The sequence below is a fragment of the Paroedura picta genome, chromosome 8 (genome assembly GCF_049243985.1).
Source record: "Paroedura picta isolate Pp20150507F chromosome 8, Ppicta_v3.0, whole genome shotgun sequence".
Lineage (NCBI taxonomy): Eukaryota > Metazoa > Chordata > Lepidosauria > Squamata > Gekkonidae > Paroedura > Paroedura picta.
Genome location: NC_135376.1, coordinates 61,518,611 through 61,533,849, shown reverse-complemented (window position 1 = coordinate 61,533,849; position 15,239 = coordinate 61,518,611). Strand labels below are relative to the sequence as shown.

Genomic DNA, 15,239 nt, shown 5'->3' with positions numbered 1-15,239 from the left:
ACTTTCTTTGGGAGACCAGTGGTCTGACTCAGTATATGGCAGCTTCATGTGCATATATAAAAAAATGCTACATGGAAATACTGTAGCACCTCAGAATCCAACTAAGGCACTATGACTATTTTTGAGGGAAAGTGTGCCACATAATAAGAATACAAATAAAAGTTTATCCCGATACAATCCTGATAGTTGCAGTAAAAAGCATAGGCACAAAAACTAACTAAATATTTGATGAAGCATCAGAATCAGTTTTTTGGTGCACATCCACATCCATGGTCCATTCTAAATACACTGGATAATGCACTTTCAATGTGCTTTTGCAGTTGGATTTTCCTCTATGGAGCAGGATAATCTGCTTGTGAAAGTGTGTTATCCAACATGTGCATAATACGACAATGTCTTAAGCCAAAGCCATCCTAGGGGTGTGACCCCTTGTTGCATCAAACTAACTGAAATCTTATTAAATCCTTTAAAAAAGGATTTAATTTATTTTTGAACATTTTTATTACTATATAGCAATCACAGGTTCAAACAAAGGTAAATAGTATCCAAAAAATCCCGTTCCGCCTGAATCAGTAGACCTGAATGTCCCTGTTGAGAAGTTAATGCTGTGGTTTCTGTTGTAGTTCAATGAATGTTTTTTTTAATGTTGTTAATATGTTTGTAAATATTCTCTTGATCTTTTCCCCCCTTCTAGGCCTGCACCTAAACATCCACTTCCTGTGCCTAGATTCTGCAGTGCTGCCTACAGGAAATGACAAAACAGAGCATCATTTTCTATTGTTAAAAGTGAAGACATAAATTTGCACTATTTTCATTCTTGTTGGAGATCAATATTTTTATATCAATAGGTAGAATTTTTAATGTTCAACCCCCCATTATTTTTAAAAACTCTGAGCTACTGCCTTTGGTGCTATGCTGTGAGAAGGTGGGCTGAGTCCTTGCTCAGGTACTTGTAAATTATTAATTTATATTGGATATTTATTACAGTGCAGAGCATTGTAGTAGATATTGTTTCGCCATCGCTGAGTTTTCCTTGGAAGGAAGCCATTTTTGTGATTTCTAGGCAACCTTGAGGCTGTACAGGTGCCTCAAACTTTCTTTAGTCTCAGTCTGTTATTTACAGCATTCTGGTTAGGGTGAAAATGAAACATTGCTGAAATCAAGGGACTGCTGGAATATCAAAAGTTAGTGGCTGATATTTTTGATTCTGGAGTCTGAAGGCACTTTGATGGAATCTAGTAAACCTGTTCTGTCCAGATGATAAAAGTTAAAAGGCTAATTGTGTTTGACTTGGATCAAAGGCATTGTCTAGATCAGTGGTTCTCAACCTGGAGGTTGAGACCCCTTGGGGGGGTCAAACAACCCTTTCACAGGGGTCATGACAGGACGAGCAACTTGGCGGGGGAGGGGGGTGCTGCCACTCCTCCTGAAGGTGCCCACCAATTTATATAAAAATTATAACCTAATTATATACAATCATGAACAGTGAATCTTCACGCCATTGGTCAGTTTCGGTTTAATTTCTATGAAAGAACACTCGCACAATTTTATAGTTGGGGTCACCACAACATGAGGAACTGTAATAAAGGGTCACAGCATTAGGAAGATTGAGAACCACTGGTCTAGATGCATGTGTTTCTGAGCTTAGACCATCATATAATGCTTTCTGCATAAAAAATCAGATGCTACACTTTGGAATCAGATATCTTCGTCAACCATTTATCATTGCTTACTAAAAATGAGTGATAACTGGTCAAATCTTGTGCAGTAGCCAAGGAGTGCCTAAGAATGGGTATTAGCATTTGTCAACAAAATGCTGCAAAAGGCAACCATCATGTCCAGCACACATGATGTTCCAAGAAAACACGCTTCCTCCAATATGGCACAGTGCTGCCTTATACATTATTTGTTCTGCACTACTAGCAGTCTGTAAGAGGTGGAACTGTTAACACTTTATGTAGCACTGGTAACACTTTATGCAGTGTCAGAGCCACAATGACCATTCATCAACCTCAACTAAGGCTCAAAAATGTGAGCAAGGTGGCCCTATTTTCCTTGCAGTGGGAATGGTGTAACCATGACAATTCAAGCCTAAGGTATAGCAGGTCTACATTTTTCTTGAAGATATAGCAGGTCTACATTTTTCTTGCCTGCTTCACAAAACAGTAACTACTGCATTTCCTTTTGACATGTAAGCCTACATTTAAGCAGTGGTTACACTGGAACCATATGAACTGTTATGAAGTGTGGAGATAATCAACAACTACTTTGTTCAAGGTTTTGGTTTTGACCTTCAAGGTCCTACGTGGTCTGGGCCCCACATATCTGAGGACTGCCTGTTGCCTTATGCCCCCGCAGGTCTATATGCTCTGTAGCCACTGATTTGTTGGTGATTCCCAGCATGAGAGAGGCTCACCTGGACTCGACCAGGGCCAGGAACTTTTCAGTCCTGGCCCCGACCTGGTGGAATGAGCTCCTGGGTGAGCTGCGGGCCCTGCAGAAGCTTTCCACATTCCACAGGGCCTGCAAAACAGAGTTCTTCCACCAGGTCTTTGGTTGAGACCAGGGCAGTCAGGAAGATCACTGGAAGATCAGCCCCCCCCCTCCCCAGGGCTGATTAGTACATGGGCATTACCAGCTAGGCCCCCTCTCCCGCTCAATAGTGGGTATTAGTCTTGAGCGCGAGGCTTGTGTTATTTCGCCTGTTCAATATTTATTTTATATTGTATTGGTATTTCCTTTTAATGGGGGTTTTAATGGGATTTAAGAGCCAAGAGCCATAGTATGGGAGTTGCAGGATATAAATCATATACATAAATATAAATAAATTTGAGGGAACTGAAAAATATAATGCATGTAAAAGTCTTCTGGCACCTCTTTATACCATCTACCTCTATCATCAGTGACTAGGGTGATCATCATAACAGAAAAGCACTGAACAAGTTTGAGGGTTGAACCCCTAAATAGTCATTTTGATGGGAATTCCAGTCTTAACTACCCTATTTCTAATGTATAACATTGAAGACCACTGCAAATTCCAGAGTCAGTGTTCTAGTATTTTTTAATGAATAAGGAATCTGTTTTAAAGTCTGGTGATCCCATTTTTTGGTAAACAAAGGTTCAAAAAAATGTACACTTGCACAAGCAATCTTTTCACCATAATACGGTAAAAAAAAAACCACCATCTCTGTGTTACCACATCTCATTGTACTATAACCATAAAAATATTACCTGGCTATTCAAAACCAGTTGAAATCCCATAAAGAAAATGCTTCCATTTTCAACATTCTTAATGAAATGTACTGTACAAGGCTATTTTAACCTCATTTTTATGATATAGTATATAACTTTATGATATATATAGTATATAATGCAAGATGTCAGGTTTTTGATGTTAACGGTTTTTTGGGTGGAGGGAGAGGGTTGGGGTAAGCTAACTTAAGTCAGGACATCAGAAAGTACTGGCCTTTTCCTTGTACTTGTTTCCTTTTCCTCTGTCACCATAGTGCTAACAAAGACTTTGCTGTATACTAAGCAAAACTGTTTCCAGCTTCCAGACTACTGGTCATCTCTGTTGTCTATACAGTGTTTAATTATACATTATAATTTATGGGGTTATTTCCGTATATCACCAACACAGATGCCATTCAACAGTTTTCTCAGGCATAAAATAAGTCAGTAGAAGGCAAGGTGTTTGCCTAAGCTTGAAGGGATGACACTTCTTACAAAGAATGATAGATTACTCCAGCCATACTCCTCTTAGTCAATCCCCATCATGACACACATCTGCTGATTTCATGAGTTATCATAATGGTCCCTATGTTGGGCCAGTTTCATGCAAAGCAATCTGAAGTGTAAAGAAAGCAACCTTACATTTAGTAAAACCATTAATCTTCAGAAGAGACAGAATGTTTTACTTTCCAGTTTATTTTTAAATCTGTAGCTTACAAGTAATAATTGTAGCAGTGTCTTCATGGAACAAGGGAGCTGTTGTTCTGCATCTTCTTTCCTCCTGCGGATTTCCCCCTATTTACTTCTAAGCACTTCCAGAATTTAAAGAAATAAAAGACAAATGCCCATATCCAGTAATAAAGTCAGTTAAATCAGTTATTGCAATGTGTACTAAAACTCAGAGCCTCCTGTGGCGCAGAGGGGTAAGGCAGCAGACATGCAGTCTGAAAGCTCTGCCCATGAAGCTGGGAGTTCGATCCCAGCAGCCAGCTCAAGGTTTACTCAGCCTTCCATCCTTCCAAAGTCGGTAAAATGAGTATCCAGCTTGCTGGGGGGTAAGCGGTAATGACTGGGGAAGGCACTGGCAAAACCACCCCGTATTGATTCTGCCATGAAAACGCTAGAGGGCGTCACCCCAAGGGTCAGATATGACTCGGTGCTTGCACAGGGGATACCTTTACCTTTACCTTACTAAAACTCAAATAACACAACTTTGCAGTCTTCCTTAGTATTGTCCCATGCAAGTACTGACTGTGCTTACCTTCCAAACTCTGATGAGATCAGACTATATAGTACCATTACACATCCCTGGAGCCATAATAAGGATTCCTTGTTTGACACATATGCAGGTGCTCAAGTGAACTCATTTGATTACTCCGTAGAGATTGGATTTTGTGGGGAGCCAGAAAAGTCTCATTCACTAGCAGATTTGCATTCATGTGACCTTATTCATATGCCAGAGGGCTCATGGAGCACAGAGAAATTCATTGGTGCAAGCAACGTCCTATGTTTGTGCCTGCTGTAACATCATCTGTCTTAGCACATCTGAATCTGGCTCCTATGGTCTCCCTTTCACCTCTCGTCTGTCTGAAAATATTTCCGTAACTGTTATAAAGGGGGGGGGGTAGATAACTTTCACCCTTCTTCCTTCCTCTTACCAATGCTGAACCAAATTCCATTGGTCATTCCTTTCTTTTAGCCCTTACTAAATGCATGTTCCCTTTTCCTCTGTCACCATAGTGCTAACAAAGACTTTGCTGTATACTATGCAGCACTGTTTCCAGCTTCCAGGCTACTGGTCATCTCTGTTGTCTATACAGTGCTAATGCCCACAGGGTCACTGATCTGTGATTCTTCAGGCAAACAGACAGAACTTTAAGACTTTTGGTCTTTTCCCAGTAATTTAGCTTTCCCAATTACTGTGCTCTGTATCTAGGCAACCGGAGCAGTCTTGCTTATGAATAAACCAAATAAATATATCCACATCACAACCAAAACCAATAAAGCAAGAGAGAATCCTCTTTGGAGGGAAAAATCAGCCATAAAAGTTTGCATATGTTACTATGTAATTACCTATGTGTTAATTTATACAGCATTCTGGAAAATGTTAATGTAATATTTATGCTAAATGATAGTGATACTCAGGTATTTTTAAAGACTGGATTTGGCATTTCAGTTGAAATGAAAGGCAGGTGCTGTTTAAATTACCTTTCATGCATCTTGAGTGTTTTCCTGAGATTTTTTTTAAGGCATCTTGTTGCCTTCATTCTCCCAGTGATTTTATTTGCTTGGACTACCTTTAACAGAAAAGCCTGGCATGCTTATTATTAAAGTAGCTATCACATTTTATATAATTTAGCAGTGCCTAAAAAGGTGCCATCCTTGGTAAATTCCATTGTTTCTTGTGGTAATAATACACATTTAATCTCCAGTCAATATGCTTCTGATTTCTTATGGTGAAAAAAGCTGAAGCAACAAAGCAATGCTATTTTAGATCTGTAATGTTCATTCAAGAAATAGTGTGAACATTTCCTATTGCCCCATTTATCAGGCCTCTTAGACATATGATAAGAGGTTTGCAAATGAAACATGAAGTTCTCCTGTTCATGTGTCAGTCTTCACTGGGCTCTATGCCATGTGCCATGCATAGAAAAGAAACTAGATTAGTGATGATCAGAGGCACATCATATTGTACATCGGCACATGTTGAAACCTCATGTTGCAATGGAAAAAATACAATTCTATTCCATCTTCCTACACAACCAAGGTAGGGTATCCTTATATACTGTTTGTTCCCAGTTACTGCCTACAGGTCCCTAGATAAAATACCTTGTTGTGTAACTGTTTTGAGGATTTGGGCAATTTTAAAAATGCAATTAAACATATTAAAACAGGTGTTACTTTAAACAATATGTCTAAACAAGCATATCAGATGAATAATTGACTAAATCAAAATATATCTTCAATGCCATTACTCATAAGAGAAATACAAGAGAACAATAGATCTGTTGTAAGGATTTCCAAAGAATCCAGTACAAAAAAACTCATCTCATTCCACAAAACAATAAAAATCTATCAAGCATTTCAATTTTCACCCTGGGCAGCAGAAGTTGAAATATGGCTCCCCAGAAGCTAGGAAGAGAATGCAGTGGCTGCAGAGAAGAGTGGAGGGCTGTTGAAGGAAGTTGAATTGTTACTTCTATCACTGGTACAAGGCTCACACCTCAGGGAACGTCTCTGCTTAACTGTCCTGAAGTGGCTATTTCAAGGTGGGAACCAATGGCCAACTGCAAGTCTCACAGGGGAACCCTTGTCCGCTTATCTGGAAAATGGGTTGGCTGCCACATTGGGGGGGGGGGCACTGCTTAGAAAAGCCCCAGGCAACATGTCGAAGAGTTACATGTGGCTCCCAAGCCAGTGTATACCACTGTTTTACAGCATGAACATTGTTTTTTAAATAGGTAACACCAGATAGAATTAACTAGCTACATATAATAATAAAGCTTTCCTGATGGAAAGAAGATGGTAGATTGGATACTATGCATGGAAGCATCTTTCCACTTTCCTGGCATCTCTCTTTGATCTCCAAAAGTGCCATACTAATGTTGGGGGGAATCCTTATAGATAAAACATGGGAAACAGAAGAAATTGGATGAAAGCTCCTGCTCTGAGGAAATTAGTAGAGGAAACTATCTGCAAACAACAGATTGTTGGGATGTAATATTGTCCAATTCATTCTCCTTCCTGTAGCCCCCATACTGTGACATATGATCCACACTGGCCCTGCTAACCTCAGACATCACCTTTTCAGAGGTCATGGGGCTATGGAGAGCAGCAAGGGCAAGGAAAATCACTCCGCACATGTGTAAAATCCAACCACAACTGATTATTTCTGCTTCTAATTGATACATTTTTGTTCTAGATTCTTCAGAAATCTTTATGAAAAATTTATTGTTCTCTTTTTTGTATTTCACCCTTGAGTAATGGCTTTGAACATTTATTTTGATTGAGTAAATGGTTTATCTTACATTTTACTTCAATGTTGTATACTGCCCTGACTGGGCCTACAGGGATGCCAGTATATAAACTGAATAAATCAATAAAACACAACTTCTAAATAAAGTTACTTTAAAGCTGAACATTGCAACCAAATTATTCTGTTTATAAACACTTGGCAAATATAGATTTTACCTGGATTTCATGGGAGCTTGCTTTCACAGTTTTAGTGTAGAATGTTGTAAATTGTAGAGAATGAGAACATCAGCAGTGGGGATTTCATATTGTGGAGTCAGTACAGGGAAGTATGTTAAAGATGTCAAAATACCATAAAACATCTACAATTATCCTTCCCTGAAATTTGCACTGTGTAGTAGTACTATTGCAATCAATAACTACATGTTAATTAGCTGTAGTTTTATGGTATGTGGAAATGTGCAGTGGATTATGCATATACATACCTCATAGAAATCAAAATTGTACTCTGGAATCTTTGAGACTCATTGCTTCTTCAGGATCTTACTGATCTTTCCTAAGTTTACCTCCTTGGAAGAAACTATTGATTTGTACATCTGTGTTTTTCATCTCTGCATTTGCTGCTTGTTGTCTCTTGAACAAGTGAACTGCCTCTACCAAAAAGTATTTTATATGAATCAGCATTATGCGATAGGAAAACTATATCCAAAACAACTGATAAATATGCACAAGTCCTCACTTGGTGCTACAGTTAACATGTAATGAATATGCATTATTGATGGAACCCTCATTCTATTGAAAACTGTAATTTATTGACGTGCTAAACATGCTAGAGATTCAAATGTTAACTATAATTTCATTTCAGTACATCACCTGTATCAATAGATTCATATGCTCTATGATGCATGCCAGAGGATCTCAGTTCTTTTCAACCTTTTTATATATAATCCACATTCTTTTGTGGATATTGCTTGGCCTGCTCCATTGAAATGAATAGGGCTAACTTGGTCTGAACGACTGTAATAAAGTTTGACTGCCTAAAATGAATAGGGAATTCATTTAATGTCAAGGAACTAGCATGTTTTGTAGCAGATTTTTGGACTATGGATAACCTAGTTCCAAAACCACAAATGTTTAGCCCATTTGACTGTAAAGGCTAGGATCCCACAATAATTTCTGATTTTTCAACACCCTATGATGCTCAAAATATCTCCCGAAGTGCTGAAGTGGAGGCCAGTAGAATCCCTGAGAAACAACATGGTGGGGAAGCTGCAAAAGGAAGGGGCATCAGTAAAAATCATCCATTCTCCAGTTTGCAGAAATTCTCTACTGAATCCAAGCCCATGTACTGTAACCTATCCTGCATCCTTATCACAGGGCATGACAGAGGTACAAACTAAAATTTTAAAAATTACTTCTAGGAGTGATGTTAGGTTAGCAGTCAAGCTCAGAAATCTCTCCATGAAGAAAAAAAGGGGGGGGGAGAATCCTTCTTTTGGTGGTGGTGGGGTCATGGCCACACAAGAACTATAGTCTCTCGGTAACCATAATCTGTAAACACAGATACAATGGGACTGAAACACCTCATTAAGCTCATCTTTATAATGAAACAACAGATGATTTAATAAACAAGACTGCCTTGCTTATGGTTTTAAAATACCCATGTTTTATATATAAACCAAACCACCAGCAGATTGCATTTAAAACAATTGCAGCTTTCTGTTCTCAAAGAGAATCCTTGTAATATTTTTTTGCTTTTATTTCCATGAGTTCTTATGGGGGGAAAGAGCATTGTTGTCAGAATCAGTGTTCCATAATATTGGGTTGGAAGGAATTACAAGACTTCCAGTTCAGTCCCATATTTTGAGGGTTGTCCATCTATTCCCCTTAAATTAACCTAATAAAATCCAGGCCAGCAGAAAATAGCTACCCCTCATAGGAAACAGCTGCGAAAGCAAGAAAGCAAGCAGGCATTGGGCACAGTGTGGGAAATGACAAAAGGTCTCCTAAGTGAAGGAGCCCTTGCAGTAAAAACTACCATAGGATCTAACCCATACATTTTAGCGTAATAAGCATTATGAACTAAGCCCAGTTTTTGTAAAATACATGCCTCCTTGAACCATTTACAGAATTTTAGAGAACAGATTTTGCATGACCTTCAAATAGAACAGGTTCTTTTTAAAATTGCTACTATTTTTCTTATTGAGACAGGTGAAAGTTTTCTATATACCTAGCAATTTTAAAAGAGCTTTTTTTCTGCACTCCTAATGCATTGTCTCAGAGGGTGCTATTCTCAGATGATTCTGGGTTTGTTTACATAACCAAAATTGGATGAGATTGTTTCAGAGGTGCTAACTCAGAATGATTCGCCTGAACTGAGGAAGCCTTAAGAAAATGGGCTATGCTTCAGGATGTCTTAAGTTTAAATATTGCTTATACCATCTCAACCAAAGAGCCAGTTACATCTCAAAAGGAGGAATACAGAATATTAGACTTATGTGGTTAATCTGAATCCTTGAAACTATGGTGTAAATACTAAGAAGTACTATTGCTGTATCAACAATCCTTTCTCAAATGAGCCAAGAATCCCAGGCTCTTTTTCCTCCTCTTTGCTCATTTGTTACTGTTAATACTGAACTGAGAACCCCACCCAACTTCTGAATCCCTCAGTCACTTATTCCAAGATGAATCACAGGTGAGCCAGGGATTCTTTTGATATTTCCTAATCACTTTAGCTTCTAATCAAGCTTTTGGATACATAATCAAATGAAGGTAATAGCTAGTTCATAAGGGATGGTGCTCATTCAATTTGGCAAATGTGAAACACTGCACTGGTAACACATATTCCACTCATTATAATGGACTTTTAACTTATGTATTTTCTAGAATGATATACCTTTTAAATCGCTGTTTGGGTGCAGACTAGGCTCTGTAAATGGATAAATGCATCAGTTTCAAAAATAACAATACAAATAAAATCTTGTTGCTAAATATCAGTTAGTTCAGATATCCTTGAAGACTAGCGGTACTGAAATAATCTTTTTTGCTCAAGACAAATGCAACTAAATGTGAACTCAGTTAGGCAAACAGGGCAGTTTTGAGAGAGAATTACCCTGGTCACTAACGTTTCCTCATGGCATTTCTACTTTGGGTTGAAAGGTTTAGCAATTGCTGTGTTTCATCATCCCATTCAGACCATACAAAATGCAATATGAATAACCCAACTTTGGTGAAGAAACTAGTCTAAAATAAGAATATTTTTAAAATAAGATTAACAATTTATGCATAATTTTAACCGTAGATCATCTAGTCTTTGGTGCAAGTTCCATTCACTGAAATATCCAAGTAGGATGTTTAGAGCTGTGGTGACACACTAATGACCGCAGACCATTTTAGTACACTATGAACGCATATTAGATCTACATAAACCTCTGTATTAGCTTTATGAAGCATACCTTTATAATGCTTTCAGTTATGTTTGTGTTTGCTAAACTTTGCCACATACTCAGAATAAACTGTTGTGACAGTTTTGTTTTACTTTTGTACACATTTCCATAACAATTATTGCAGTACCATGTTAAAGATTAATACAAACATATGTTGCAATAGTCAGACTGTCTATTCATTGTGAAATATTCTGTATTAAATAAACAGTAAACATGACCTCAGTTGTGTACCATGTTGTGTTTTCTGTAATTAAATGGAATAATAAACCAGTGATTACTTTATTTAGCAGGTGTGGGTAATTGATTTTTCTACAATAATTACTTGAGTATATACTGAATAATCTCAAAGTCACTAAAGTTTGTTTTTAGAATCCTGGTTAGCAGAACCCCAAGTAATCTGCATATAGACAGAAATCCAGGCAGGTTAACGATGTGCATTATTCAAATTGAATAGGATGCAGGTTAAGGAAATGTGCAAAATGTTGATTAAGGAATTGCGTTATTATGGAAGCTGACTGTGCTCGAGTGAGGATAGGAAATATTTAGGTAACTGATATATCAGATGGGGCAAATTGAAAACTACTAAGTATTACCAGAAGAATATAGTAAGAGCTAGAAAAAAAAAACCCACCCTTTTACTACCCTTGGATTGGTCTGAAGATATTTGCTTTGGGTCAGGCTTGGCTTCTTATTGCCAGAGCCACGAGTAGGGAACTTTACTTTTTACTTCTTTATTACATGTTTATACTACCCTCCCTTGCAGCTCAGGGCGGTTCACAGCCACAGCATAGATTCACAAGTTCATGCTCCATTATAATATGAGGTACAGTACTCCAGAAATTAAACTCAGTAGAGTTAACCAAATTTGGGTTATTGGTTTCCTTTTAGGTGGGTAGAGGGAAAGGGCTGTAAATGTAATTCTACAACTAGTTCCTTTTGCAACTAGTTCCTGTGGTGGAGGTGTAGCAAAGTTTGTACATTTGGGGCAAAACTTCATTCAGTACTAGACGTTATGTTAAAGTTTAAATTTCCTAGGAAACCAGAGTATATGCTGTTGTTTGTCCAAAGAGCCTATCATGTCAAGTGGAGATCTTCTTTTTCCATGCTACGACTTCCGCAGAATTGTGGAAAGCTCCAACTCTACCGTTGTTATGTCTGGTTTGACAAACTGGGAGAACTCTCGAAAATGGCTAAATTCACCAGTCAACAGGAGAACAACTCAAGAATTGCAAGAACAATGGCATTATTTCATATACTTTCTTGATAAAACAAACCTCTTCAGAGGACTAGTATGCACTCTATATTCTTCTATCTTTTCTGTACTATAATTTAAAGCTTAATAAAGTATTTACTTTAAAAGAACTGTGACTCGCCCAAGTTCACCCAGGTGGCTACATGTGAAGGAGTGGGGAATCAAACCTAGTTTTCCAAAAAACGAGTCCACTGCTCCACAGAAAACACAACATAGAGCTCATTTGCAGACCTACGGAAAAGCAGTGGTGGTGGCAGAAAAGGTTTTTATTCCACCATCGTGGCATTAGCTGAATTTTTTAATCCATTTCATGGTCTGTTGAAAACCTTGATCTGATCCCATTCAGGAAGATTATTCAGTACAGTGCTGTAACACTTTTGCAAAATTCTTTGCAGATAAAGTCTTTGAGACAGTATTTGATTTAGATTCTGGTTTGCTGACAGATAAGTTGTCAGATATTTTGGCAGAAGTACTTAATTGTCAGTTTTCTATGGATAATGTCATATTGTTCTCCCTGGGATTGTGAAGGCCATCACTTACAAATTAGATCCTTGCTGATGCTGGCTTATTAAACTTCTCAGGGACAAATTAACAGTTCTGCTTGCCAGAATGATAGATTCTTGACCAGTTGAAGGAAACGAACTGATTGTATGGAAGGAAACATCTTATGCTTCTGAAAAAGCCAGGTCTTTCTCACTTTAACCTAGATATAATGGAAAACCAGAACGAAGCTGTATTAGCCATAGGAAGACAGGTCAACCTGAAAGTCTATAGGATGGACTCAAAGCCCAAATAATTGTCCATTTTTTTTCTCAGTTTCCTTCTCACCCTGATTCTAGAAGAATCCTGTACTGTACTCAGAACAAAAGGGACACCACATACAAAAAGGCACAGAGTTGTGAAATAATGCTGGTAAGATGGCTACGTAGATTACCAGAAGATCGGTATATAATTTGAATTGTTGTTCTTGTTATAACTCCAAAGAATATGTCAGAGACAAAGCAGAGTTAACATTTTAATGAAACCATCTAAGAAACTATAACAGGCAAAAAGGTAAGTGGGAAAACAACCAGAATGTAGTCCTCTGATCAGTCTATCCTTATCAGAAGGTGAGGACTTCAGTGACTTTCAGCATCTTCAGAAGATGTAGGAAGTCTCTCCCTTATTTTGTTTGCTTCTATCAATGAAGCCACAGTCTAAAGAAAAAATAAATAAGATAACTGATTTGAATAAATGTTAATACACTAGGTATTTGGAAATTAGTTAAAGGAAAATATATACATACCATTCTGTTTAAACTTCTAGCCATTTCTAGGGCACCTTTGCCATACTGAAAAAAACAATTACATGTTCAATTTGGTGTGTGGGTGGGGGGTTGTTTTGTGGTTTATTTTTGTCAAACTAGCATTCCCCCAACCCCAAAAGTGTAGTTATTGTCATTACCTCATTTTTAACCGAAGAGTCTGCCCCTTTCTCCAGCAATAATTGAACCAAGTCTTCATGGTTGTTTAATGCTGCCACCTGAAAGCAAAAGCAGAACAAAAATGCTATCAATAATTTCACTATTTTCATGTTTGAGAATCTACAGGCTGCTTGACATAAGTTCAACTTCCTACATGCAGGTAAGAAACCGATGGAATCTATGTCATAGCAGATGTACAAAAGATGCTAAAGTTGCTTCCAGTTCATTATCCATCTTATGACGCAGCCCCACATTGGGACTGCACCAGTGAAGGCCAGCCACAGAAAGTCTTTTCTAGCTCCTGTAGGGGGTTCTACTGCCCTGACACAGTGCACATGCACATGGCTTCTTGCCAGAGCACACATGTGAACAGAGGTGGAGCATCCCTGAAATAAACAGGATCCTCAGCCCAAAAGAGATCAGATTGGCCTTAATCAGAACTAGGGCCTTTTCTGTCCTAGCTCCAGCCTGGTGGAATGCTCTGCCAAAGGAGACCAGAGTCCTGCAGGACCTAAAACAGTTTTGCAGGGCTTGAAAGGCAGAGTTGTTCCACCAGGCATATTACATAAAGTTCTCCTCTCACAAGACTGGAAAAGACTGTCCTGCCTAATCGTATGTGGCTGATAGAAGAAGCATTGCTTTGGATCTCTCCTCCTTCAGCAATGGTTAATACTCCTGTTCTGCTAGCAGGTGCTGAATAATGCCAGCAGCATCATGAAATATTAGGTAGTTCCGAAAAGGGGCAATTTAAAACACATAAACATGTGTTTTTACCCGCCACGAGCCTGAGTGGAGTGGTGGGGTATAAATTGAAATAATAATGATAATAGTAATATTCCCATCTTGAAAGCTCCTACCTGAGTAGTCTTACTTCCTGGAAGGGGGATACTTCCTTGGAGCATCCCCCTTGCATAATATATATAGGTAAAATTAAATTAGGAACATTGCCTAAATTTGGAAATGTGGTGATAGCACTTCACTTTGGGAATGGGAAGTTCCCAGAAATAAAGCAGGTGGAAAATAGAGTCTGCATGTTAGCTTACAAATATAAACTATGAAAAGCAGGAGGCACTCTCAGAGCTGTAGGCTCACTCATAAACATATACACACACAGAGCAAAACTTTGCCATCGACAAACAAATACACAAGTAATAAAAATATAGAATAAAATGGGGACAGATGAAAACATTCAAGCCAAAGCAGTGAGGGGGAAGGAGAGCAACGCAAAAAGAAGCAGGGCAGAGACAGAGGCCAGCTTCGGTTCTCCAAGGGTCCTATGTTCAAGTTACCTAGGGGCAAAAGCAAGGACGTTCAGGGGAGTAGCTGCTGCAAAGTTCCAGGATTTACTGTAACAATGTTGGAAGGTGAGCAGCAAGTGAGCGCCAAAGTTGGGATTGGTTTGGCGCCAAAAAGTCTTAATCTTCCTGGCCAATTTAATTCTAACTGCCAAAGGAGGAGAGTAACTGCAGCACACTGGCCATTTGAGCTTATCTAGATGATGGACTGATCATATCATATAGTGGGCACACAACAGGCTTAAGAAGAGTAATTGCTAACTTAATCTTTCAGTGGATTAAGGGAGTGTTATCATAGCCAATCACTGAGATACGGCCCGCACTTCTGAAAGGGGAAGGGACTGATTTGCTTAATTTTAATTTAATTCTGGCTGATTCCCTTTTGTTATACTAGGAAGTGTTTTAGGCAGAATATTCCAGTTGCTTCTCTATTGTCATTCTGGGAAATGCCTGGCCGGAAACTCATCTAAGTTTTACTGAAATATGGGAGTTCCCTTATGGATGTATATAAGGTATGGTGTCAAATGCTCTAGAACAAGGGTGGCCCACTGTGGCTCTCCAGATGTCCACAGACTACAATT

General features: G+C 38.5%; 2 protein-coding genes across 2 annotated transcripts in view; one reads left to right on the top strand and one right to left on the bottom strand.

Moving 5' to 3' along the window:
- The window catches only part of ADAM12 (ADAM metallopeptidase domain 12), a 271,768-nt gene extending 260,837 nt beyond the window's left edge, over positions 1 to 10,931 (top strand). The window contains exon 23 of the mRNA XM_077350066.1: positions 695 to 10,931. Within this exon, the coding sequence (XP_077206181.1) occupies positions 695 to 755 (61 nt within the window). The 3' untranslated portion in view covers positions 756 to 10,931. The remainder of the gene's footprint in view (positions 1 to 694) is intronic.
- A 1,972-nt stretch (positions 10,932 to 12,903) lies between these two features.
- FANK1 (fibronectin type III and ankyrin repeat domains 1) overlaps positions 12,904 to 15,239 on the bottom strand; it is a 42,953-nt gene continuing 40,617 nt past the window's right edge. The window contains exons 9-11 of the mRNA XM_077350075.1: positions 13,345 to 13,422; positions 13,187 to 13,231; positions 12,904 to 13,097 (exon numbers count right to left, since the gene is read on the bottom strand). Of these exons, the coding sequence (XP_077206190.1) occupies positions 13,020 to 13,097; positions 13,187 to 13,231; positions 13,345 to 13,422 (201 nt within the window). The 3' untranslated portion in view covers positions 12,904 to 13,019. The remainder of the gene's footprint in view (positions 13,098 to 13,186; positions 13,232 to 13,344; positions 13,423 to 15,239) is intronic.